This window comes from Adiantum capillus-veneris, chromosome 17 (assembly GCF_014529385.1).
Source record: "Adiantum capillus-veneris isolate H3 chromosome 17, ASM1452938v2, whole genome shotgun sequence".
Lineage (NCBI taxonomy): Eukaryota > Viridiplantae > Streptophyta > Polypodiopsida > Polypodiales > Pteridaceae > Adiantum > Adiantum capillus-veneris.
In genome coordinates, this window is record NC_140947.1 from 46,779,909 (window position 1) to 46,807,387 (window position 27,479).

The 27,479-nt window shown below is 41.5% G+C and overlaps 1 protein-coding gene across 3 annotated transcripts in view; it reads left to right on the forward strand.

Moving 5' to 3' along the window:
* The first annotated feature begins 1,296 nt into the window (after positions 1-1,296).
* LOC147437172 (uncharacterized) overlaps positions 1,297-27,479 on the forward strand; it is a 67,074-nt gene continuing 40,891 nt past the window's right edge. The window contains exons 1-2 of one of the 3 annotated variants that reach the window (XM_086486778.1): positions 1,297-1,770; positions 11,888-12,082. In XM_086486778.1, the coding sequence (XP_086342904.1) occupies positions 11,939-12,082 (144 nt within the window). In that variant the 5' untranslated portion in view covers positions 1,297-1,770; positions 11,888-11,938. Of the gene's footprint in view, positions 1,771-10,849; positions 11,154-11,887; positions 12,083-19,173; positions 19,333-27,479 lie in introns of those variants that run through there. The other 2 variants (XM_086486779.1, XM_086486777.1) reach the window with 2 other exon arrangements.

Below are 27,479 nucleotides of genomic sequence, written 5' to 3' on the forward strand. Positions count from 1 at the left end.
GTAAGCGAGTTTGCGGGCTACTGTTGAAGGACAATGGATTGCTGAGTTCTAAGGAAGTTTGGGAATTTCTTGTGTTTGTTGGTAAAAATGAAGTAAAGGTCTTGTTGCGGCGAAGGCAGGTGCACATTGTTTCGAAAATGCTCTCCCAGATAGTCACCCTTGTAATATTGTGCCTTGTCTTCCATATAGTTTGCGCGTTACAACACCCTGGTTGAGGAAACAAACGTTGCTTGTATCTCTCTAGGAAGGCTCTACGCACACATTCACTTGCCTGCTCTAAGTGTCGCAACCCTATAGACAAGATTAATGCTCCTCTCCATGCTACCATTGATTCTCAGGAATCGAATAGGAAAAATCTAGCATAGGAGAAGTAAAGAAAGGAGAGAGGTCTACTTTGATATTCTCACGAAAGAAGAGAATGCCAACTGATTTTATAGGAACCCTTAGCATAGACGGGAAGCTGCTTGATCAAGAAGTAGCTTAAAGGAGAAACTTCCTTCTAGACCAAGCTTGAAGAGGACCTTGTCGAGCTGAGGACAACTCTTTCTTTTTGTTGGGGAGTTTGTAAGGGGCCTCCCCCACCCCTTTTTAGTCCTAAATCATGCCCAGACTAAGTTCTTCCTCTACCTCGTGTAATTGGATTGAAAGTAGGAAGTTCACCCTTATAAATGGAATTTTTGAATGGAAAAATTTATTTTTACTAAGCAAAGCTTCAACGTTGAAGGCAAAGTTTGTTGGTTTAAGTGATCTAGAGTTAAATTATCGAGACTTGGTGCCATTTTCGGGACCATTTCAAGACTAATGGTGTGAACCTGGGCTAGGATCTCCTAAATTAATGAAATTGGTTAAATAGTCTATTTTTCTATTCGCTCAATCAAATTATTTCTAGGCAGTGTGGTTCTAGTGCCTTTGCGAAAGAAGTTACATCCCATGGGAAAGCCTCTTATAAGATCTTTATGCATAAAAGAGGCAAGGAACATGTGTAAAATTAGCATGTCTTCAACTAAGCTAACTACAAAGTTGAATGGATTTCTTGTTCCTTTAACAAGAAAAGTGAATTGTATAGAAATGTTGAATCCTTGACTTTGAAAAGTAGAGACTACTTATCCACTAGCTTGATAACCAAGCAATTAACTTGATAAACAAGTTAATAAGAGAAGCTACTTATAAAACCCCTAGTTTTGTATCCATAGTTTTACTTGAATCCATGGTTTTGCAAGCTAAAGAATTCCTATATAAAGAGCCCTTTGGCCCTCTTTTGAGAACATGCTTAAGCTAGCTCTTGCCATGCTCATTTGTATTATTTTAGAAGGCCTCCTCCCTCGTGCTATTTTTCTTGAACGCAACAATCTCCATAGCCATACTCCAAGCTTCTCCCTCTTTCTCCATAGCTAAGAAGTGAAGCTTCTCCCTCATTCTCCATAGCTAAGTAGTGAAGCTTTTCCCTCTTTCTCCATAGCTAAGTAGAGGAGCTTTTCCCTCTTCCTCGTGAATCAAAGCCCTCTCTTGCTCTCTTGTTAAGAAGAAGATTTCCCTTTCAAGCTCTCAAAGGTGAAGAAGAAGCTTCCCTTTGAAGAAGAAGCTTCCCTCCTCAAGCTCTCAAGGTTGAAGAAGAAGCTTTCCCTTCCAAGCTCCAAGGTGAAGAGAAGCATCAAAGGCTACTCCCTTAAGTAAAGGAGAAGCCTCATCTTGATCCTCATCAACATAACCCCCCTTCTTTCCTTTGATGCCCCTTCAAGGCTTAAGCTTCCTACTCCTTAATCTTTTTAGGTAAGAGCTAATAGATTTTTTGCACCCTAGTTAATGAAAAGGATTAAGTTTTCTTGCATAACCTAAGAGAAGCATTAAACCTTTATCAAAGTCTAGAATAAGGGGAGCTTGAAACTTGAAAAGAAGGAATGATTCCTAAGTCTTTTTGTTTAAATCTCTTAGCTCATAAGCATTGAAAGAGAGGGTGAGACCTTGTTCATAGATGCTTAGTCTATTGAGTCATTAAGCTTATAGTAATCTATGAACCTTAGTATTAGGGAAGAGGGTAAGGATATTAGAACCATCATCATTAAGATTAGTTAACATAAAATATTGATACCTTGATCATAGAGTGAGAGTCTTGCTAAAGGAGCTTCAGATCATAAGTAGAATGAGGGAAGCATAATGATTTTGTAATGAGATAGGAAAGGAATCTTGCCACCCATGAGCCTAAGCCATTAGTATGATTGTATAAAGTGAAGAATAGCAAGGACCTTCAAATCATTTAAGGGAGCCTAAGTAGATTTGAAGGTGTTAAAGGGTACAAAGTGTGCATATATACTTGAAAGAATCACTTGGTTGCATGATAAAGAGGTTTATGTATCTATAAAAGTTGCTTAAAGTAGGTTACTTTCAAATGAGTTAGCCTCTTTTCTTCTTGCTCATAAGACCTCGTCAAGGTCTGTTGTAGAGGAGATGGGCTCCTGAAAATGAAAGAAACGAACTTGAATGGGACGGGAAAAAAATTTAATTAAGTATGGGTAGAAAACGAATCGTTGATGGTGGATACTTGGAATACCTCCTGGGGAGGTCGGTCTACACCAAGGTAACTATTGACTGAGTGAACGCGAGGACGATTAATGGTAGGAAAGGTGTGAGTGAATCAAGGTCTCGCTCCCAGCTATGAGGCGGGATCGCAGAGTCCCTATCCAATAGTATTGCTAGACTCTCGTCTTAGGGACGTGCCTCTTCAATGTGGGGAAAAAAGGCGTTGGGTAGGAACCAAGGACGGCTCGGAGAAGTCCTAAAAAGTGCTTAAGACACAAAGGACTCTTCGGAGCGACTACTATTTATGACCTACGAATAGGATTGTCAAGCTCCGTGATTAGGTCAAAAGTGGTTTCTTCAAAAGCAACAAGACTAATTCTCTTCTTCTCTCTCAGGTTCTTCGGGTGGGTAACGACCCTAGGAAGTGTATTTCCTTTAACGGTTACGGTGGTGGGTGCGATTATGAATGGCAGAGTAGTCGAGACCGTACCAACATAGGGCTAGATCAAGGAAATCACGGCCCTGTGTCCGAGTACTATCACTGCACTTGAAGTAGTCTTGAACAAAAGAAATCCTGTTTGTAACTAAGAAGTAAAATAGGAACTATAAGGAATCAAATTTCAAGGAAGTAGAATGCTTTACACTAGAGAAAAAAGAACCCTAGTTTAGATAACTCGCAGCACCACATAGGAACAAAGTTAGCCTATTTTCTCTTGTTTGGACTAAGTGATCCATCACCATAGACCAGGCAGATTGCCACGTGAGGTAGCGTGGGTTAACTATGTGGATTCGCCGTGTGAGGCAGCATAGGATGTATGTCCGTAGATTCGCCGTGTGAGACAATGAAAGACTGTAAGGGATTTCCCCGCACAGATTCACCATGTGAGGCAGTGCAGAAAGGGGAAGTTGGCATGCAGTTTCACCATGTGAGACAGCACAGTCACTAGTGGAACTGTGGAAGGACTGGTGGGATGGTGGATGTCTAGGGAGGAGAAGTGATTAAGAAGAAACCTATTTTTGTTGACAACGCAACATAGACAAGGCAAGAATAGACTAGCAAATAATAACTCAAAATCACTTTTTCAATAACATACAATGAGTGATAGACATACAATAGCCATGGATAGAGTTGCACAGGGAACAAAGTAACACTAGCTAATTAACAACTGGGAGTAGAGACTAGCAATACTACTGCTAGCTCACCAAGTGATAGATGATGATAGTTGATAGTGTATATTTGTGAGATATGCGTGGTGAGATGTGGGTGGTGGAAAATAGGTTATAAAATTAAGAAATGTCTTTACCGCCCACTTAGTGAGATAAGAGTTAGATGGTAGGTGGTAGATGGTAAGTGGTAAGAGTAAGCCACGTAGGGGTGTCCATAGGTGAGGGTGGAAGGCCATAGCTAGATGGAGTTCACACTGGTGGCTACAATATTCAAAGTGATTATAGCTTTAAGAAAATTTAGAAATAGACATTTGTGTGTAAGGTCTCATTGTTGGTGGGTCACAATCCAGCTAGTGTATCCAACGAAATATAGCTTTTAGATAATTTAGAACTACCTATTTGGAGAGATTGCTCTTGAGTAATCCACATGCATACACAAATACATATAAATATACATGCATATATAAACATGTACTCATATACACACACATAAATGTTTACATATATATACACATATAGAAATACAAACATATATGCATGCGCCTTCTGTATTACTTAAAGTAGTCTGAAATTTACCATACATACATCAAATGAGGCATGGCTCTAAGGTGTGTGTGTGAAGGAATGTCTCATTGAGAAATAGGCACACAACGAACAAAAATTTATTTTGTTGCATTGAAAGGGAAAATGGCATCATGGAAGCCAATTGACTACACCAATTTAGAAATAAAGGTTTTTTTTTGCAAAATGAGGCACTTAAATCCATGTACTGTATCCAATTGACTAAAGCTTTTAGAAATAGCCATGGTCAACCACACAAATTTTAAAATTTACATACTTAAAAAAAAATCATAATAATATAGTGTATCCAAGTGACCAGAGCTTTTAGAAATAGACACGTGTGTGTGTGTGTGTGTGTGTGTGTGTGTGTGTGTGTGTGTGTGGGGCCTTGAAGGAGTGTTTATCTTATTTTTTTAGAAATAGGCACACATTGTTGGGAAACATTCCAGGTAGTGTACCCAAGTGATTATAACATTCACCATACATCAAAGCCATGTCTTTTGGCAAGATAAGCCTTTTGTATCACTGTTTGAAATAGTTCAAAATTTACCACACATACATCAAAGGCGTGTTTCTTTTGGCAAGATGAGTTGCTTTTTTAACTTGAAATAGACACACATCATGGGAAAGTTAGCATATATCAAAGGCATGCCTTTTGGCAAGATGACCATTTCGTCTACTTGAAAGACAAGCAAGACAATGCTAGAGAAAAGCAACTTCAAAGAGAGCAGGAGAGTGAAGGGACCTGGATGCTCAAAGGCTTGACTCTCTCTCTCTCTCTCTCTCAAAGTTGGCAATGCAAGCTCAATGGTAACTCTACTCTCTCCTACACCAACTCTTCCAATTTAATATATATATATATATAGGATAGCATGATAAATAAAACATGCAAGCCAAAATGACAAGAATGCAATCTCTCTCTCTAGTGGTATACCTAATGATATCCCTATTTTAGAGCATATAATGCTCTAAAATAGGGATATCATTAGGTATACCACTACCCCTACTTTGTGGGATAAGGGGGATCCCATGGGTACTATGCCCACTGTGTTAAAGCTAGCTTTTGCAATGTCCAGATGCCCTGTAGTATTTTAAGGATTCCGACTGGTATTTTTTCCAGTCTTAGAGCTATTTTTAGAGGTCGTCTACTATTTTTGGAGGTCGTTATTATTTATTGCCTATCCTACAAATTGCCCTACCAAAGCAATTAGTGGCATATAAATAGTTTGCCTCAGTCCTCATTTTCATTCAGTGAGTCAGTTGTGGAGCAGAGCCTTACACAAGGGTTTCCCAGACACAATGGTAGAGCGACGGAAGGGAAAGGATCTGGTTGACAACGATGATGAAGTTTATATGTGATGCAAGAGTTATGGAAAGGAAGATTTCAGTTCTTCCTCAGTTTCCGAAGAGTCGGTAGTTATAGGGGCAGGGTAACTATGGCATTTGGAGGGTGTTGATGGAGTCGGTACTCGAGACACATGATATTCTATTGATGGTGTCTTAGGAATGTCCCCGCCCAGAAGTAAAGACAGGAGAAGGATAGTCTTCATCATCCTCTTCTTTATTTTGTATTGCCTCTACAAAGGAGGCTAGCTAGTGGGATTGATTGAATGCCAAGATTCGGTCATTCATCTTTCTCAACTTCTCACCATCCATGATTGGGCACATAAAGACAATGACGTGAGCCTGAGATATCTGGCTACGTTTAGGATTGTTGTATAGTCGGATGACCCGATGAAGAGAGTGGAAATTGAGGTCCAGATGTAGACGCTCAAGCCCGCTTAGTTGGCTTAGATGCAGGACCACATCAATAAGCTTCAAGGGATGCAAAAAGATGTGCAGGCAACTGAGAAGACCATCTCATCTGAGAATATGGCAATCACTCTTTTGTCTCATCTTCCTGACAGCTATAGTAATTTTTATTCTTCTTTGATTACTTCGGGGCAGATGACTGATCTAACATGGGAAGAGTTAGTTCCCATGGTTTTGGATGACTGATCTAACGTGGGAAGAGTTAGTTCCCATGGTTTTGGTTTAGGAGGAATGGTTCAAGGAAACAGAGGGGGCATAGTTGGCTTAACTGGCCAAGGTTGGAGGAACCAAAATAAGAAGAAGAAACAACAAACCAAAGGCAAGAAACAACAATCCAAGGACGATGCAAAGCAAGATGCTTCGAAGAAAGAGGTGACATGCTTTGATTGTGGCGAGGTAGGCCACGTATGTCACAATTGCCAAAAGAAATCTACAGAAGGACATGAAGGAGACTAAGGCGATTGCCACTGTGGCTTGACCAGCAGCCTTCGTGCATATAGACCTTCTGGAGAGTGATGGATAGTGGACAGTGGTACTTCGAAGCACATGACGCCACTGAGGGATGGTCTTCAGCATCTTTAGGCAAAGAAAGGGAAGGTGTTCATTGGGGTTTTTGTGTTTGATGAAAAGAGTGTGCCTAGGGGGATTCTTCCTCAAGAGAGTCAACCTCACGAGCATGGATGTCCACTTATTCTAGGAGATACAGGTGACAGTTGGCAATCATCTACTTAGGAAGCGACCCCTACTCCAGTAGCCATTCCAGAAGATGTGTCGGATCTAGAGGATCAGGTGGTTGAGGAGATTCTAGAGGATGTGGATCAGCCACACGTTGGTTATGATGAGGAGGGGGAGTCCTACAGACTACCTCCTATTTGGACTCATTAGATAGTGCGCGACTCCGGCATTGAGGGCGTTCCTTCAGAGTGGGAGGATACAGAAGGCCCACAATGATCTCATCAGATTCGAGAGTGGAGTCATACTGGTGAGGTTCTTTATGTCAACTATGGGTTGATGACTCGTGCTATTGAGGACTAGGAGCCTACAGATGTTGGCACATGGGAGTTAATACCTCGTCCAGAAAAACAGAAGGTTATTGGAGTCAAGTAGGTTTTCAAAACCAAGTATCGGAGTGATGGCACTCTTGAAAAGCATAAGGCTAGATTAGTAGCTAAGGGTTATGCTCAATGTCAAGGCATCGACTATGATGATACTTTTGCTCCTACAACTCAGATGGCGACTATCAAGCTGACTACTCTTGCCATTGCTAGCAAGAAGCGGTGGTCCTTGTATCAGATGGATGTGAAGTCCACATTCCTTAATGGTGATCTGAAAGAGGAAGTTTTTGTTGAGTAGCCTCTAGGCCTCCAGCAATGCTAGTCCAAGGGGATGGTCCACATATTGAGAAAAGCTTTGTTCGGGCTTAAGCGGGCTCCTAGAGCCTGGAATGAGAAGATTGGTGCATTCTTTAGGTGTACAGGTTTTCACCATTCTGTTGCAAACTTGAATCTGTATAGTCACCAAGAAAATGGCCTTTCGACGGTCATTGTTATGTACGTGGATGACCTTATCATTAAAGGTGGTAGTCCAAAGAATATCCAAAAGGTGAAATCAACATTGAAGATGGAGTTTGAGATGACAGACATAGGGCTGTTGCATTCTTTCCTTGGATTGGAAATTGGTAACCCAGGGGAGTAGAAACAACCCCTTAACGTGTAAGAGGCCAGATCACCTCAAGGACCCACCACGATTAACCGCCCTTGACGAGTGAAGTGACTCGTGGTTTACAACTTTTGAAGGAATGGAAACCATGAGGATCATACCTATATATATGGCTTTGCCATCTTTTGTAAGCTCTCTGGAATGATCAATGAAAGGTGTCTCTGAGATACCAAGATGGTGTATTTTTTCTCCTCCCTATCTCTGTCTATAATAGAGTGTGTGGGTGTATGGTGATGAATGGTAAGTGAGACATTTTCATTCTAGGGAAGCTCACCGCAGTGTGCATTGATGAGTGTTGTCTGGAGTTGTCCATCTTACTGTGTCTGTTACATGAGCTAGTAGGAGAGTAGGAGAGAGAGAGAGAGAGAGAGAGAGAGAGAGAGAGAGAGAGGAGGGTAGTTGAGTGAACTCAGAGGGTGTTTCCCACCCGGGGAAACTACTTCGCAATTAACCGAAGGCAACACTTTGTGACCACGATGGGATATTTCTCAACACTAAGCCTGCAAGGGGTATTACACCTTGGAGCTCATAAGAACACATAGAACATCTAAGCAGAATAAAGACATAGCTAAGACTGCACACCAGCAAGGGGAACCAGAGGAAGAATTCCCGGGGGCGACACCTGATAGTGTATTTAATAGAAGAGTAAACCGTAGAACCCCAGGAGAATCAAGTTGAGGAGCCTCCACAAGAATAACCACCACAGGAACAAGCTGCAGAGGAACAAATTGAGGACCCTCCACATGGGCCAATTCACTAAGGAGACTAGGAAGTAGCAGTAATGGCGGCACTAGCAAAGAATTTTCCCTTATTCAGAGGAAGGAAATATGAAAATGCTGACCTCCATGTAAAGAACTTTGAACATTACTGGAATGTGGCTCGCCTGCAACAACACAATCTGGCTGCCAATGCCTATGATAAACTAAAGAAAGATGCTTTTGTAATCACGTTCAAAAGAAGAGGCAGAGAATGGGTCTCCCGGTATGAAGACAACCATTTCCAAAATTATGAGCAGTTAACGACATCCTTCTTATACAAAGGTTTCAAAAAGAGAAATCCAGCTCACAACCCTGTGATCGCATATGCATCAAAGATGCTTAGCATGAGGCAAAGGGTAGAGGAATAGCTGAGACCATCCATAAAGCAAGTAGATGAATGGTTTATCCGAGGGCTAAAATCGGAATGTCACGTAGCAGTAGTCAACACGAAGAATGTAGAAACCCAAGAAGATTTTGATGCTCTGGCACTAGAAGCAAAAGTGGCTGAAAGAAGAGCATTAGAAAGAGGCACAAGTACGCGGAAAAAGGAGCCAAAAGAATCGTCATCGTCATCAAAAGAATCAAGTTCCTCGGAATCATCAGAATTAGAAAGTGAAGATGAGAAAAGGGATAGGAAAATGAAGAGCTTCACTAGCAAAACCCTCACAGGAAGAGATGCAGGCTCTAATAAAGGAACTAAGAGAAGTGAAAAGAGAAATAAGTAGAAGGAAGATGTTATGTGCATAATGTAAGGTAGAAGGCCACCTAAAGGAGGAGGAATGCACCACGCTGTCCACATGTGCAATTTGTTTGATGTACAATCACACGATAGTTAATTGCCGCTACAAGATGGGAGAAATAGGAAAAAAATGTGGTAAAACAGGAAGAAACTCAAGGACACCAGGAAACAGCCTACCCAACCCAAAGAGGTAGGGGATGATAGCATGGCAGAGGACAAGGCCGGGTGACCCCATGGATAGAAATGAATTGTTGTGTTACTACTGCCTTCTTGTACCTGGACACATTAACAAAGATTGCACACTGAGATTAAGGCACCAAGAGAAGAAACACGTAGAGGTGAGAAGGGTCAATGAGAGACCAGTTGATGTCCAAACAATAGCACTAGTGAATGAAGAGAGAACACGTGTAAGCAAATCAATGGAAGGATTAGCTGAAGCTAATAGTCACCAGATCTCAAGGAGACAAGACGGGTGCAACAACTCAAAGAAAAGACGCAATGGTCCATATGATGAACCCACAAGCTAATGCCCTTACCCACATTCACTTCCCAAGTGTTTAGAGCATGCATCTACTTTCCCACATTGGCTCAAATCACTCAAGAATTCACAAAATGATTAAGAACAAGCAAGCACTTCATTCCCACTCCCAAAGCACTCATTCTAATCAAGCAAACACTCAATAGGTAAGCCCACATTGATTCTCATTAGCACACATTGATCGTTCAAGCAAGAATGCAACCATTAATCAATTACTTGATCCCACACAAGCAAATACTAAGAAAGCAGCAAGAATAGCGACTAAAGAACACGAAAGAGAAGCTTCATTCATGCCATTGATTCATTGATGAATACAAATGCTCTAGCCCAAAACTAGGGAGGAAGGCTATGAGAGCTTATAGTATAAGAGAGAGTAGAGAGCTCATTCACTTGATAAGCTCTTCAAAGAGCAAACATGCAAAAGAGCCCCTTTGCTTTTGTTAATCTTTGTTTTATAGAGAAGCCACTAATCCTTGGCCCTTTTTAAACATGGGCAGACAAACTAAAGAGTTGGCTTAGCTAAATACATCTTTGAAACTCCATAATAGAGCCCATATTAACCCAAAAAATATTTCTTTACACTTTGGCTTCAAAGTGAGTTAAAATATGTTCCGGCAATGCGGGTCTTCATTTCTCGTGTGACTACTCCAACCACTCCCGTCCCATCTCGCGACTGTTTCTCTTCCTTGCTTGTCCTTTGTCTTCTCGTCTTAGTCTTCATGCATCTCCAATCTTCTCACAAACAGTCCCCCGTGTCTACTCCATGTCACACATATTGGCTTGACGCTCAAGAGGGTCCTGGCTTTGTGTGTGTGTCACTACCACTGCCCAAGGTTTGTCCTCCTCTTCGAGCAAAGAGGTGACCTTGGCAGTCCTTGTCCTTGTTGAGTTGGCTAAGATGGAGCCAAAAATCTGGTAAAGGTCCCCCTGGTGGCTACCGAGCTGTGCCCCTTAGTGAAGATCTGGCCCTTGGTGGTCTTGCACTTTGGCACCTTCCTCCCTTGCCCAAATTTGTGACGTTGGGTCCTCTAAGCGGTCCATGTGATCCATGATGTCCTTATTGATCATTGTTGGGGTAGGTTGTGGCAAATTCTTCCACCTCAAAGTAGTATGAAGCTCATGTTGCTTCCTTTGCTGTTCAGGGTCTATGACTTGTTGAGATATCAAGCTCAGCCCATGGTCCACCTGGCTGATTTCCCACCTACATTCATCACCTGCACATGGTAGCAGATATGAGGATCTTTGCCAGTGATACTATAGCTCGTCGACTTCATCGAAGGATCTACCTACCGATGGCACACCTATCTTGCCAGCTCACTCACTAGTGGTTTCACATTGACAGGTGTACATCCATTCTATTTCATGTTGTACTCTCTTTATGTTTGTAGACCTTCTCTATCACTTTCTTAAGTGGTGAAGAAGAAGAAGAAGATGTCAGCCTCCTTTCTTGTGTACTCCATTCTAGGCTTTTGTGTGTGTGTGTGTGTGTGTGTGTGTGTGTGTGTGTGTGTGTGTGTGTGTGTGTGTGTGTGTGTGTGTGTGTGTGTGTGTGTGTGTGTGTGTGCGCGCGCTTGTAAGAGCTCAAGCTCTCTTCTCCTCTCTTTCTCTTTATGGTATCAGAGCCTAGTGTTGCTGAGGAGCTATGAGAAGCAAGCATGAGCAACGGAAGAAGCGGAGCTAGGGCAAGAGCATCACCATCTCTTCCCCTGTGTGCCCTACTACACCCTTGGTGGTGGTCATTCAGGAGACGCCTGCAAGAAGCTCATATTGAGGAGCTTCCTTCACATGCATGTGCAGCTTGGAGTTGTGATGTCTATGTTTTTGGGAGTGTTTTTCTATTTTTGGGAGTGTTTTTCTATTTTAGGCATATTTTGGCATCCGTTTTTGAGATATAGTGTGTTCGTGTGCTCCCGGGTAAGTTTTGGATTTTTGTAGGTTTTTTATTTTTGGAGTGCAAACATCATATTTGGGTAAACAGACAGTGCACGCACTACATAGGAGTGTTGCAGGTGCTATTTGGATTGTGCAGGTTTTTGACTAGTTGCAAAAATGTTTACCAATGATGGACTTAACCAGGTTGTCAGTGAGAAGTTGGATAAGAACAACGTTCATACATGGAAGTTCAAAATGACCAACTTCTTGATGGTCATGGATAAAGGCTACTGGGAATATATAGAAGGTGACCAAGAGGATGCACCAGAGCTACCTGAGGAGAATATCACTGCTGCGCAAGTAAAGGAGTTCAAGGACTGGAATCAAGGAGCAAGGAAGGTAATACATTGGCTATCTCTACTACTAACACAAAGGTAAGAAAGTTGTAGTTAAAGAATGATCTAAATACAATCAAGAAGGAGAACCTGTCCAACCATCAATGGTTACACTCTGAAGATCAAAGGCATATGCAAATATCTTACCTCTATTGGTGTAACAATCGAGGATGATGACAAGGTTGAGGTATCCTTATGTGGCTTGATGCCTGTATATAAGCAGTTTAAGATCCCTATTTAGACTAAGGAAAAAATTCCCAATTTGTAGATTCAATCCCTATGCTGGTTGTTGAGGAAAAGAACCTTGGTGAAGACTCATCTTCTTCACAAGGCCAAAAAAGTTCTGAGCAGGCCTTGTACTCGAATAGAGGTAGAGGTAGAGGACGTGGTATAGGCCAAGGACGAGGTCATGGCCATGGCAACCAGAGTAAGAATCAACAACAACAACAATAGTATAATGATACACAAGGAACAAACACACGTAGGTAAGGACAATTCAGAGGCAGGGGGAGAGGTCGCAAAAATTTCGAGAGAAATCATGTAGAAAATGATAACAGAGAATGTTAGGGTTGTGGAGGAGCAGGTCACTTTGAATGTGACTGTCCATCAAGAAATCAGGGTGGTAGAAGGCTGCAAAACAATTATGTATCTACCTCATGATAATAAAAGGTTGTTTGTTATGCAACATGTTGTGAACTCTATGTTTGCTGATGTGGCCTCATGTAAGGAAGATTTATGGTATGTGGATTCAAGCGCATCGAATCACATGACTGGTGATAAGTCATGGTGAGTGGTTCAAGTAGATGAAAGATCTTGAAAGACCAAGATATGTAGAAACAGGCGATGACACAGCCCATCCTATTGCTCATGTTGGAGATGTGCCATTGTCTATGCAGGATAGCAAGGTGAAGTATCTTGCTGATGTTTTGCATGTACTAGATTACTAAAAATTTGGTTTTTATTGGCCAAATGGTTGAACAAGTTTTACAAGTGTGGTTCAATCGCGATGGCTATTTTGTTGAAGACTTTGAAAACAGGTGCGGGTTGGTTGTCAAAGGCAAGAGATCATGTAGAATGTTTACATTGGATGTAATCCAATGTAAATATGCCTGAAGTCAAATTTGCTATGTTTGCACATGGTGCAGGAGTTGTCGCACATGTGGACATATGGCATAAGAGGATTTGGGCAGAGAATGAAATTGATGCAGTTGAAAGAAATTGTGATAGGGCTATCTAGGCTGAAGGCTGAAGACATGCACAAAGTATGCGAGGCTTGTCAGCTTCGAAAGCAAGCGAAGCATGCATTTCCACAAGATAGACATGTGAGTAGAAATTCACTTGAGATTGCGCACTCTCAATGTATGGGGTCTTGCGAAGACCACGTCTATGGGTGGCTACAAATACTACGTAACTTTCACTGATGACCACACAAGGAAAGTGTGGGTTTACTTCATGAAGGAGAAGAGTGAAGTGTTCACTCATTTTCAGAATTTCAGAGTTATGGTTGAAAAGCAGACAGGGAAGCATGTAAAGTGTCTGAGGTCAGATGGAGGGGGAGAGGACATCTCCAATGAGTCCTCTAGTTATTTGTGCAAGAATGGAATCCAGAGAGAATTTTCATGTAGATAGACTCCGCACTAAAATGGTGTTGTCGTGCGAAAGAACAGGTGCATTGCTAAAATTGTGCGTGCATTGATGGCTGAGAAGAATATACCGCATAGTTATTGGACTAAAGTTGTTTCTACTCTCTCTCTCTCTCTCTCTCTCTCTCTCTCTCTCTCTCTCTCTCTCTCTCTCTCGGGTCATATCCAGCATGGAGAGAGAGTGGCAGAACACGTAATCAAACGAATTATATTGGTTCAAAAAATGTATCTTGGAAAGGGAAAGAGAAATTCGATGAGGGATTCGCCTTTTTCTGACACGTCTATAGGGCATTCTGTTGTTAGGGGTGAGTCGAGTGGCTCTTGATGAAGAGCTTGACATTATGTCTATGAAGACACCTAGTGTTAAAAAGGCTTTGGAAGACATGCATACAAAGCTAAGAAGGTCTTCTAGAGTCAAGAAGACCGTGCAACATTTGATGTATGATGGATATGTAGCACACCACAATATATATATGGCAAAATTGTAGAGGCTATTGAGCCTACATATTTTGAGGATGCTGTTGGAGAGGCAAAATGGGAGAAAGCCATGAATGAGGAGATGGCTGCACTTGATGCAAATGAAACATGGTATTTGGTGTCATTGCCAAAATACAAGAATGTGATTGGTTGTAAATGGGTGTACAAGGTGAAGCATAATAGTGATGGTAGTGTGAGCAGGTACAAAGCTAGATTAGTAGCCAAAGGTTATGCACAGACCTATGGGATAGATTATGAGGAGACTTTCATTCCCGTAGCTAAGATGACTACAGTTTGTGCTATTATTGCAGTGGTTACATCAAAATATTAGATGTTGCATCAGATGGATGTGAAGAATGTGTTCTTGCATGGTGACCTTGCAAGAAGAGGTGTATATGGAATAGCCACCACAGGGTTATGAGGATGTGAGGCATCCCATGATGTATGCAAGCTTAAGAAAGCTTTGTATGGACTGAAGGAAGCGCCAAGAGCATGGCATGCAAGAATTGTGGCATACTTGGTCTCCATAGGTTTTCATATGGCTGATGCAGATCACTCACTTTATGTGCAAGAGAATGAGAATGGCATTGTCATCATTTGCATTTATGTGGATGATTTGATTATTGGAGGTGATAATGTGGCTGAGATAGAGCATGTAAAGACTCTCTCAAAGCAGAAATTTGACATGAAGGATTTGGGGGAGCTGCGGTATTTCTTGGGCATTGAAATACTACGCACAAAAGAGAGCATATGGCTGTCACAAAGACAATGCTTTGGATATGTTATCCAAATACGGTATGGCTGATTGTAAGCCTATTGCTATGCCCTTAGATCAAAATTTGAAGTTGAGGGTTGATGAGGGTCAAGTGCTTAATGATGTTACTATGTATCGGCAGGTTGTGGGTAGTTTGATATACTTGACCATATCGTGGCCGGATTTGAGTTACACAATTGGCTTGGAGAGTCAGTTTATGCAGCTTCCCACGAAGCCACACTTGGATGCGGTGAGGTGCACATTGCGCTATGTGAGTGCTACCTTGGATTATGCACTCTTCTATGAGGCTGGCACGAAGTTGCAGCTCTATGGATACACAAACACAACTTGGGCTGTAGTGCTTGTGATCGACGATCTACCAGCGGAAGCAACCTATGGTTGCTTTATCGAGTACAGATGTAGAGTACAGGGGTGATGTAGTGGCAGCATGTGAGGTAGCATGGTTATAGATGCTACTTACAGATTTGGGGATACAAGTGCACGTACCGGTTGTCATTCATTGTGACAACCTTAGCAGCATACATTTGGCACAGAACCCAGTGTTCCATGCAAGGACAAAGCACATTGAGGTGCATTACCATTTCATCAAGGAGAGGGTCTTGGATAGCGACATAGACCTCACATATGTGAGGACAGATGAGCAGGTTGCAGATATCTTCACGAAGGCCCTTAGAGCAGAGAAGTTGCGGCAATTTTGAGCGATGCTTGGAGTACAAGAGATGTCATTGAGCTTGAGAGGGAGTGTTGAGATATCAAGCTCAGTCTGGTTGATCCCCCACCTACATTCACTGCCACGTAGTAGCGTGTTTTGAGGATGCTGGAACAAGAGCTTGGTGCATCATGAAAGACAAGGAGTTGAGAAGCATGATAAGAGCAGTATATGATTTTTTCAGAGTACTGACTATTTTTAGTAATTTACTATTTTTAGTCAGTATGGAAGTTCGATGAAATATGGAGCGGACCCATGGTAAAGTGTGATTCAACCTGGTCTTTTTTAGCACAAGAGCACTGTAATTAGAGATTAGAGCACCAGAATAAGAGAATTAGACAGAAATTAGCTATTTTTAGGTAAAAGTGGAGCATATGGAGTCTAATGGACATGTGGGTTCATTCATTGTTGTGAAGCCTATATCAACCTCTTCAGTTCAAGTACTCAACTTCATCTAATGGATTACCAAGCTACCAATAGGAATTTTACCCGTCTGTGATACAGGAAATATGATAATATTCATGGGATTTCCGTCACTCAAATGAAAGCCAAATACATTGTAATATTATTATGGGATTTTCTCCTATTTTCGGTGGGCTCATTGGAGTTCCAATTTGTAACTAGTGCAAGCCCGTAAATAAGTGGCTTTTGGCCGGTCAAGTGAGTAAGTGAGTGTGAAGCCAAAAAACCTAGAGTGCAAAAGTATATAGCTCAAGAATGCAATGTTGTGTGGTTAGCTTGTGTGAGCATTCTATTGAGAGCTTTGCAAAGACCACTCTAGAGCTCCAAGTCCTCTCCTTACTTCTCCTTCTTTACATTGTAATCCATGAGCTTAAGCTACTCTAAGCTTGAAGCCCTCATGTAATGGAAATGCTAATTCATTCTCTCTTTGTTTAAATCTCTTAGTTAATCTTATGTTTGTTGAAGTAGCTTAAGATTCTTGCTTTATGTGTATGTGTATTGCAAGCATGTGTGCATGAAGTGATAAGCCCTAACCTCCCATCTCCATAGTGTGTGTATGTGCTTTGAATCACTTGTGGGTTTGAGTAATTAGCATAAATTAGCTTAGATTTAGAGTAGAAATTGCCGATTTTCTTGCCCATTGAATGCGGTTTGGCATTTCATGCTTTATGGTGAATGTATGTGTATATCCCTTGCCACTTGTGAGTAGAAGTGTAGGAAAGCATTCTTTTCTTGCTTGCTTGGTTTGAGTGGATTAATGCATGCTTAGGAAGGTTGAGTATGGATGTGAATCCCGCATTTGATTAGCTTTAAGTTTGATTGTTTAACTTAGAGATGGAGAGAGTGGTGTGCTTGCATGTGTGTGCATCACATGTGAGATACTTTCTTATGTTGCATTGTATGAGTGAAGTAGAGTGTGTGAGTGAGAGAGTTAAGTGTATGTGCTAGCGCATTCATCTCATTCTTGATATTGCCTCCACGCGCTGACCGGGGTTAGAGTTCCTTGGATCGATAGAGTTGCAAAACTCATTGGTTGAGAGTTCTTGATTTCCCACAGACTTGAGGGTCTTCCATTGGCGCCGCTTCCGGGGAAGGAAATCCCTATGGTTAGCCGAGTGCCAAGCATGTATGCTTACCAAAACCATTAGCTCCATTTGGTTACAAAACCATTGGATAGGATTAGGTGTAGGCATTGGGTGTTTGATCCCAAGGGTGCTAAATTAGGCTAATTAGGCTAGATTAGGAAAGAAAAGATTGTGCGGGTGTGGATATTCATTTCACATACCATATCGTGGTTGAGCTTAGTGCCCAAACTCTCTTTACCATTCATTAGTTTTTGCATTTGGGAGTAGGATTAGGAAACATTTTCATGTGCATGGATGTATGTTGACAAAGAGGTCTTATTTTATAGGTGTAGGTACACATCCACTTGAGTAAGGTAAGGGCCTTTGGAGGCCACATTTATTGCTTATAAAAGTATTGCTTACATTCCGGCTTAGCCGAGGCCTGTAGATGGCTCTAAACTGCATATGGTAGTAGGTACCATGTCACATTATACCCTTGAGCTTGCTTGAGAAACATATGGAAATTTGGCCATAAGCGCGTTCTCACTCACAAGTGACACCGTGGAGTGAACGCATATACATTTTGCATTGTTATGCTACCGAAATTTCTTGAAATTTCCGTGCATAAAGTGGCTTATGTGGTTTAGCGCCATTATGCTATCAAATTTTTTATAAATTGGACACTTTAATAGCCATTGAGTTATAAAAATCACCAAGCACAATGGGTGTTGAAACATAAGAATAGCAAAATTAGGCTTTGCCTTAGGATTCGAGTGAAAATCTCTCGACGTACGCCTAAAATCGCGAGGGTAGATTTGGGCTATTTTGAAAAATCCAAGTTCTTTTTGAGCTTTTTGACATTGCCAATAGCTTCAGAACGCTCAAAAACTTCAAAAACGATACTTGGGTCTTGCGATTCCGAGTTTGTATGAGGGAGAATGGAGTATTTTAAGCTTGAAAACTGTCAAAATTGTCAGTGGCGATTTTGACGCATAACAAAAAATTTTGGAGATTTTGACACTTTGGAAATTTAAAAATTTGCAAAAATAATCACCAAGCGGGGAAAGTTTGAAAAATCATCAAGCAAAAGAAAAATCACCGCCAAGTGCAATCACCTTGGAAATTTGCAATTGGCATTTGAACTTTTGTCGAAAAAATTGGAAAATGTCAAATCACCATGTTTTAAGAAAATTCTAGCGATCGTATTTAGGGCATAACTTTCACATATAAACTCCGATTTCAAAACTTTTTTTATTGGATTTGAGCTTGTGAGTAGCCCTACATCTCTTGTGAGAGCAAGATTTTCAAAAATCTATCATTTGCACCTCTAAAAATTGGCCTGTGTAGGGTGGTCCAGATTTAAAGAATTTTTTCAAAGTTTCGCCATTTTTGCATATTGCATTTATTTTGAAGGGGAAACCATTTGACCATCACAAACACATTATCTGGATGATTTATTTTATATATATATATATATATATATATATATATATATATATATATATATATATATATATATATATATAAAGAGGCATATGCATTTGAGATCGGGACGACATCTTGGCGCCGACTTGAGGTCCGAGACTGTCTCAAGGGTACCTACTCAAGGCAGTGGAACAAGGTCGGTTGGAAATTTAGAGACCATTCGTGAGGATTTATCCTCCGACACATATTCAGACCTCCAATCACAGACAGAAAGTGAGATGTCGATAGGAGACAACTCACAAAGAACGGATTTGAGACAATCCATGTCTCAACGATCCAGAGACATGCATGACCCTATAATAAATGACCTAGGGAAGAAGCCTGTAAATCCATTCACAGAAACACCAATAGAATTGGATTATGATGTAAGGCTAAAATTTGAGACTACTAACTCTCATGGGGCTCTTCTTTATAAGGATCCCTTTAAAAGGGTTTGTGTCAAGCATGCAGATATCATAACTCCTTTTGAACTGAGACCATGGACGAATTTTCAAGAGGACTCCTACATGGGAACAGATGGAGCAAGATACATATTGACCAATGAGCCATGGAAAATCAACAATATGGGATGCTTGGTCGAGCCAAGTCGAGCGGCCACATCAATGGATCAACCTGCAAGAGAAGAAGTAAGACAGACAGGTAAGAAATCGTTGTTTTCGAAACTAAATGAAGCATCTTTTCCTTTTCATGTGAGAAAAAAAGCAGTTGAAAAAGAAAAGGATAGGGGAAAGGGAAAAGCATTTGAAGTAGATGTTATCCAAGTAGATCAAGTTCAGCAAGATTGGATGGACAGGGAAGTCTACCATGATGGTGTTGGAAATTACTATGTAACCCCTAAACACCCTATGGATGAACTTCCAGAAAAACATGTTTTGTTTGGGGAAACATGGGTAGGATCCGAAACAAACTACAAGGATAACATGAACCATGAATACACAAAATTGGATTGGGGTGAGATCATGAATTTGACCTATAACACACTTCCTATTTTTGTTGACTTATCCCCAAAAGCTACGGCTAGGCCGGAAGATACTTCTTACTTTGGTGAGACAGTAGCTCCCAAGCCTCAAGTAATTGAGAGAAAAAGTAAGCCTGAACTTGAAAGGGAAAGACCAGAGTTCTCTTTTGAAACTACAGCAAGAGGACCCACTTTTGAACCCAGTGCACCTACTTTGATAACAATGAGAATAGAACCTTACCCCATGCTTGGGCATAGAGGGTATGTAGATAGGAGATTAGCGAGCCATACGGCTATTTCGGAGCCACTTGGGCCAATTACTAGAGTGTATGAGGAACCTCATCGCACTAGAACACGAGAAACAAGAAGAAGAAATGATGATGTGTACTCTTGCAAGGTGAGACGTTCTACTCTACAAAAGCTAGTGAAAAAGTACGATGGATCTGGGGATCCGTACGACCACATAGCTTCATTCAGATAGGTTGTGCATGCCGAACAAGTCACGAACACACACACACTAGAATAGAGGGATTTGGCTTAACCTTAGAGGGTAAGGCACTATCATGGTTTTAAACCTTAGAGCCAAGTGTAAAGGCAACATAAGATAGCTTAGAGGAAGACTTTGTTGTTGCCTTCTCTAAGATGGGAATCAAGCACAATGTAGTTGCCAAGATACATTCCTTCAAACAAGCGGAATATGAAACAGAGAGGGATTGTGCAAATAGAATGAAGCAATATATTGCAAGATGCCCTGACATTGAGAAACCTAGCCAACAAAGATTAATTTCAATCTTTTTGGAAGGGTTGATCAACAAAATGCTTCATGCACATCTTTATGCAAAGAAACATACGAACTTTAATGAATGCTACCTTGATGCCATGGATTATGATGATAAGTTTGACATCGATGGTAGTGAATCTAGCGAAGGGATTTATAAAGGGAAGAAACAAAACCCTGGGAAGAGTTCTGACACTAGTGCTACATCAACCAAAGAAGTATATCCTGACGTGGTAGCTGATTTGGTGTTAAAAAGGATGGGGCAACCATATCATCCTCTTGTCAAACCAATGTACACTCAACCAGTTCCACAAGGACCTTATAGATGTGGTAAGTGTGGAGGAGATCATAAAACTGAACAATGCACTGTGTATCCCACAAGAAATGTAATGGAATTGGCCTATTTAATTTGAGAGTAGCGGAAATTAATGAGAGTACTTTTGAGAAATGACTTTGTGAGCATAGCGGGTGAACATAATTGAAGATAGCAACATAATCATAGCAATTAGCTAACTTGGCATGAACAATACTTTTCAAGAGAGAGATAGAGAACATGACAACAGTTGAGGACCGGATTTATGTGGAGCCGGTCCCCTCTCCAATAGGCATTTGTATTATGATTTCTCCCATTAAGAGAGACTTGTTACAATACAATCTTTGTGTTCCTTGTGACCTATGTGATGCAATGAAGATGGAAAGCTTCATGCATCACAAACATAACATAAACTTGAAGAAATCTTTAACTATCCCCAGCCTCAGTCCCAAGCCCTCAAACACCTTCGAAGGTGGAGAGAGCTAGCAGGGAATGGGGGTAGGGAAGAGGAAGAAGAAACATTTCGTAGGAGAAAGAATTAGTTCCTCACTTATCATAACTCTTGTTGCTAGCATACATAATAGCATAGTAATGAAGAAGAAGGAGATGGCAAGCTTAAGCATTGAAGCATGGCTCTTGGTTGGATTTACACTCCATATCCAAGAGTGTTGGTGTAGGCTCTCAACCTCTACTTGCTTGGAGAAGGAGAGGGAGCTCTTGCACTTTGCATAGCACACAATGAGAGTGTTTTTGAGTGTGTGTGGGTGAGTATACCCCCTAAGCAACCCCCTAGATTTCTTGGGTCGACCCCCCTTGTAGCTCATGCTTGAAGCTCATTGGACCCCTCCAGGCCTAGCCAATCACAAGCAGGAGGCATTACAAGCAGCAAGGGTAGCCTTGAGACAAGTGTCCCCGTTTACCCTTTGAGAGAGAGGGCTAGATAAATGCTAAATCATTTAATTAAATCTCCTAAATTATTATTGGACCCCTTGGGGGGCCAACCAATAGGCTTCAGGCAGACCATGAGGGCAACATGAGGAGGAACTTGACAAGTGTCCCTTTTTCTTTATTTGTACCATGCATGCCTTGTGTGAGTGTATGGGTGTTCTCTCTCATCCCCCCTCATGTAGGGCTCGCCCCCTCCTTGTAGGGATTGAATCTTTGACTTTTTGAAACCTCAAGCCCCTCATGCATAGGCCGAGTTCCCACCACAAGCTTGGCTCATAAGCACTTTAAGCTTGGGCTGGGTTCTCACCTCAAGTGCAACCCTAGCATCTCAAGCATGTCAAGCACCTCAAGCATCTCAAGCACCTTAGTCATCAAGCATGACAAGCAGGACAAGCACCTCGAGCTGGGTCGGGTTCCCACGCCTCAAGCTCAGCCCTAGCTTACCTAAGGTCAAAGGCCTTTTACACACATTATTGGAGGTCTTCAATGAAGCTAACCCTAAGGTCTTATGCTCCATTTGTTAGCCTTGCTCTTTGATAGACCATCTCTCATTTGGGCCCCTTGATCATTGGCCCCGTGTTGAGATAGATCTATAAGCACATGTCTATATCTTAACACTTGTTCCCATTTATTCTCCCACGTTAAGTGATCAATTAATATGAGAAAATCATTTGGGTTGGTTAGATATTAGATTTTATGACATTACCTCTCTCTTGAAATCATAGTCGTCCTTGACAATGAGGTAGAAGAGATAAAGCCTTAGTTATTAGTCAATTTTACTTAGCGGGTAGAGGATCCCTTTTTACCCTACGACATCTTTCCAAGATGGATGACTAATCCATTTGGTGCTTGGCAGACATAGCTGCCACAAGCATGTCTGCTCTTTGGTCCATTTCATTCTCCCAAAGTAGAGTGACAAATTCTACTTGGTGTTTGAGAGACGTCGTCATCACAAACATGATTCTAAGCATGCATACTAGTTAAATTTGTGCACAATTAAAAAGAGTACTAGTCTTATAAGACAAAAACATGAGTCATTTAAAAGAAATTTGTACATTTGCTTACTCTAATGTAGCATTGTAAGCATTGACAAGGTTCATACTATGCTTAAGCTGTATTCCTTGCATCCATCTAGCATCTTCAAAAGGATAATTTTTGAACCTAATAAGATACCGTCGGATAATCTTACCATGTCGTAGTACCGAAGGACAGCTTCGGGTTGTAGCACCTCTTCTTGGTCTTCAACTTCGGGAGGGTCTTCAATAATTGGTTCAGTTGGTGGCTCTCCTTTGTAGGGCTTAAGTAGGCTTACATGAAAGGCATTGTGTATGAGCCAATGGTTGGGCAACTTGAGTTGATAAGCCATCTCATTGATGGGCTTCAAGATTTGGAAACAACCATAGTATCTTTTTGCTAGTTTAGCATAATACTTTTGATGGCCCGTAGGATTTTTGCCCGTCGTTTGCCTTAATCGAGCCTTAGGAAACTTGAGTAAGACCCATTCAGTTTCTTTGAACATTAAGGCTCTTTTGTGCTTATCAGCAGCAGCTTTTTTCCTTTGTTGAGATATGGATATAGCCTCCTTAATCTTTTGAAAAGATTCTTGTACGTCACGGCTATACTCATCGGCGGCGAAGATCTTCCCATGTACTTTGAGTAGCAAGGGACTTTTAGGTCTTCCCTCAATGATCTCAAAAGGTGCTTTTCCCGTAGAAGTATGTACAGTATTATTGTAGGCATACTCTACAAGAGGTAAGTACTTTTCCCATTGTGAGCGTTGATCTACTTCGGTAACATAAGTCTTGAGTAGATCGAGTATCGTAAGATTGGCTATCTCACTTTGGCCATCCGTTTGTGGGTGATAGGCTGAAGAGAAATTAAATCTTGTTCCTAGATTTTCAAAGAGACCTTTCCAGAAATTACTGGTCATTCTAGGATCTCTATCTGACACGATGGATGTGGGTAATCCATGGTGCTTGAAAATCTGAGATATGAAGAGAGTTGCCATTTGATGTGCCTTAATAGTCTTTTTGACAGGAATACAATGTGCTTGCTTGCTAAACCTGTCAACTATTGTCCATATTCCTGTATTCCCATGGATAGACTTGGGTAATCCAAAGATGAAATCCATGGATATACTCTCCCATGGTAAATTTGGGATAGGCAATGGCTGGAGTAATCCAGGTTGCTTCCCTCTATCATACTTGGTCTTTTGGCATACTGCACATTTTGAAACATACTCTTGTATGTCCACTTTCATGGTAGGCCAATAGAAGTACGTCTCTACTCCTCTCAGAGAGTAGGTTGAATACCTCTATGCCCCGCATATGGAGGAGCATGGGATTCATACATAACTTTCTCACGAAGGGAATGGGTAACACATAGCCTATTGCCATGGAGAAGATAACCATCCTGCAAGGTGAATGGTTCCCCTTTCTTCCCCAAAGCAAGGGCTGACATTATGTCTCTAAAGTCAGGGTCAGTAGCATACTCATCTATCATAGAGGATAGATCATTGTGAGTAGCTATAGACACCGCATTAACTTTGGTTCGTCGTGAAAGTGCATCGGCCACTTGATTGTGCTTACCAGCTATGTGAGCAATATCGAAATTAAATTGCGAAAGAATATTCGCCCACCTCATTTGTTTGTCGGAAAGCTTGGTTTGCGTCATGAAATACTTGAGACTTTGGTGGTCGGTTCGTAGGATAAATGGAGTCCCCAATAGGTAGTGCTTCCATGTGTCTAGGGCATGTAGAACAACTAAAATCTCTTTCTCATAAATTCCCAAGACTCGTTCATCAATATTGAGCCTTTGGCTCTCACATGCTATGGCATGCCCTTCTTGAAGCAAAACTGCTCCAAGGCAATCACCACAAGCATCACATTGGACCTCAAATGGCTTTAAGAGATCCGGAAGCATGAGGACTGGTTGGGAAGTAAGCTTCTCTTTGAGCTTTTCAAAAGCATTTTGCTCCTTAGCAGTCCATACAAACTTAACGTTCTTCTTAGTTAAGTCGTGTAGTGGTCCTGCTACTTGAGAGAATTTTGCTATGAAGCGTCTATAGTATGCGCACACACCAACAAAGCTCCTTAGCTCATGTAGATTTCTTGGGTTAGGCCATGCTTTTATCACCTCTAACTTTGATGGATCCATTCGGATACCATCTTTAGAGATAATATGACCTAGGTATTGAATCTCTTGAAGGAAGAATTCGCTTTTCTTTTGGTTGAGAAAAATTTTGTTCTCCCTCAATGCTTGAAAAATCACTTGGAGATGTTGCTTATGTTCCTCCAAAGACTTGGAGTAGATGATGATATCATCAAAGAACACTCCAGTGAATTTGCGGTATGGTCTAAAAATTTTCTCCATCAAACGATTGAACATAGCTGGTGCATTAGTCAAGCCAAAAGGCATGACTAGATAATCATAAAGACCAAACGTTGTGCAAAACGCGGTCTTTAAGATATCTTCATCCACTATCCTTATTTGATGATAGCCACTCTTAAGGTCAATCCTATTGAAGTAGGTAGAGCCTTGTAGCTTATCAAAGAGATCTTCTACCCGAGGTACGGAAATCTGTTTTTGATAGTGATATGGTTTAGTGCTCGATAGTCCACACACATACGATATGTACCATCTTTCTTTTGCACTAAAAGGACTGGAGAACAAAAGGGAGAGGAACTAGGCCTCACCATCCCTTTGTCTACCAGCTCTTGTACTTGCCTCATGATCTCCTCTTGTTGAGCTTGTGAGACTCGATAAGGAGGCTTGTTAGGTGGTGAGCTTCCAGGAAGGAGCTCAATGCGATGGTCATCATCCCCTCGTTTTGGAGGTAATTCCATAGGGATATCATCGATGAACACATCTTGGAATCCTTTTAGAAAATTAGACAAGTTTAACTCTTCTTGATTCCTACCATTTACATTTGATGAAAAATTAGTATCTTTTAGAGACTCTTTGACAAAAATCATGTACGCACAAACTGAGCTCTTCATTGACTTATCAAAAGCGAGAGGATTTACAAGTGGAATAGTACGACCACGCTCACTAGCATCTATATACATGTTCTTTCCCCTGTAGGTGAAGTAGGTTCTCCTTTCAGGGAACTTCATGTTGGCAGCCATGCGATCAAACCATGGCTCCTAGGATAACATCCTCATGTTGGAGAGGAGAGATGAAGAAGTCTTCTTTGTTGACATAGCTTTGGACATGAAGCCTCAACTTCCCAATCAAGGGAGTAACGGAGGCTTGTTGTCCCTTGAAAGCTGCATCAACCACTACTATATCTCCCATCTCAAAAGCTTGAATGCCCAACTTGGTGGCCAACTCCATTGATATGAAGTTGAGAGTAGAGCCAGGGTCAAACAAGATGAAGGCATCATGCTCTCTTACCTTTCCCCAAGCATAGGAAAGTGATGATCCTTTGCAATGAGCATCCGCTTTTGGAGCTTCGATGGTGGAAGCCCTAGGAGTCTCATTGCGAGTATTCTTCTTGGGGCAAGAACGATAGCCATGTCCTTGCTCTCCACACTTGAAACACTTATGGTCCTTGCGAAAAGCTTCAAGCTCTTCACGAGAGATTTTGTTTTTACCTTTGTAAACTCCCTTCTCCTTGGACCGATTGTTGTTGTTGCTGGAAGTGACTTGGGAAGTTTCTTGAACATTGGTTTTCCCCTTTGCATCATTTTTTTCTTTGTTTTCCATGGGCTTGACATTACGTCTAGCCCCTTGATGGAAATTGATGCGTGAAGCAACCATGGTGTGATGGATTACTTCGCTAATAGTACCAGGCCGTTGAGAGTTGATGTATTTGGCCATCTCTTCAGGTAATCCCGCACAGAATTGCTGCCTTTGCTCGGCAAAGTCTATCTTTTGAAAGACAGTAGCCTTGAGATGTAAATCCCAAAACTTGTCTACGTACTTGTGGATAGACTCATGCACTTTGTCTTTTGCATCGCTTGCAAGGAATTGCTTCATGATGGAAACTCGTAGAGTTTTCCATGTCTTTGGGGCTTCACCATTGCCACGAAGGCTAGCCCACCATTGATGAACTGATTTTTGGAAGTGCATAGCTACATGGAGTAGCTTGGAGGACTCTGTGAAGCCCTCGTCTCCAAAGGACGCATCAAATTGCTGGATGAAGGCCAACACTTTGTTGGTAGCACCAAAGGTGTCATCATACGTGAGAAAAGAGATACTCTTTCCTCCCTCCTTGAACTTCTTTAGCTTTTGTGACCTTCGCCATGCAGGAAATGATTTGCGATGTCCTCCCCTCTTGTATTCTCTAGGCAAATAGCCATAACTTTCGTCGGAAGAGGAGGAAGGTGAAGAAGAAGGAGAAGAGGGTGACCTCTTCCTAGCCCTTTTCTTCCTTTGTTTCCTCTCGTGCCTTTCAGAGTGAGGACTATGTGTTGATCTTTTCCTCTTGGGAGGAGTGGGCGGTCGTCTAGACCGCTGTCTTCATGGAGCCACATCTTCAGAGGAGCTTAAACTTTCATTGCTTTCTTGCTCTTTGGATTCCTCCTCTCGAATGGGAGAGAGTCTTCTTTTGGAGGTCTCTTCAAGAGGCCTCCTAAGCTCTCTCTCCTCTTGGAGAGGAAGGGAAATTCCATAAGCACGAAGTTGTTGAGTAACTTCAGCTTGCAAAGCAGGGTTTCCCATAGCTTGCTGCAACCTAGTGACGAGATAATTCACAAACATGGGAGCATCATCATTAGCACCTTCATGTGCAAAATCAAAGCTATCAATGTTTATTCTACTCTCTTGATTATTGTCAGCCATGTTAA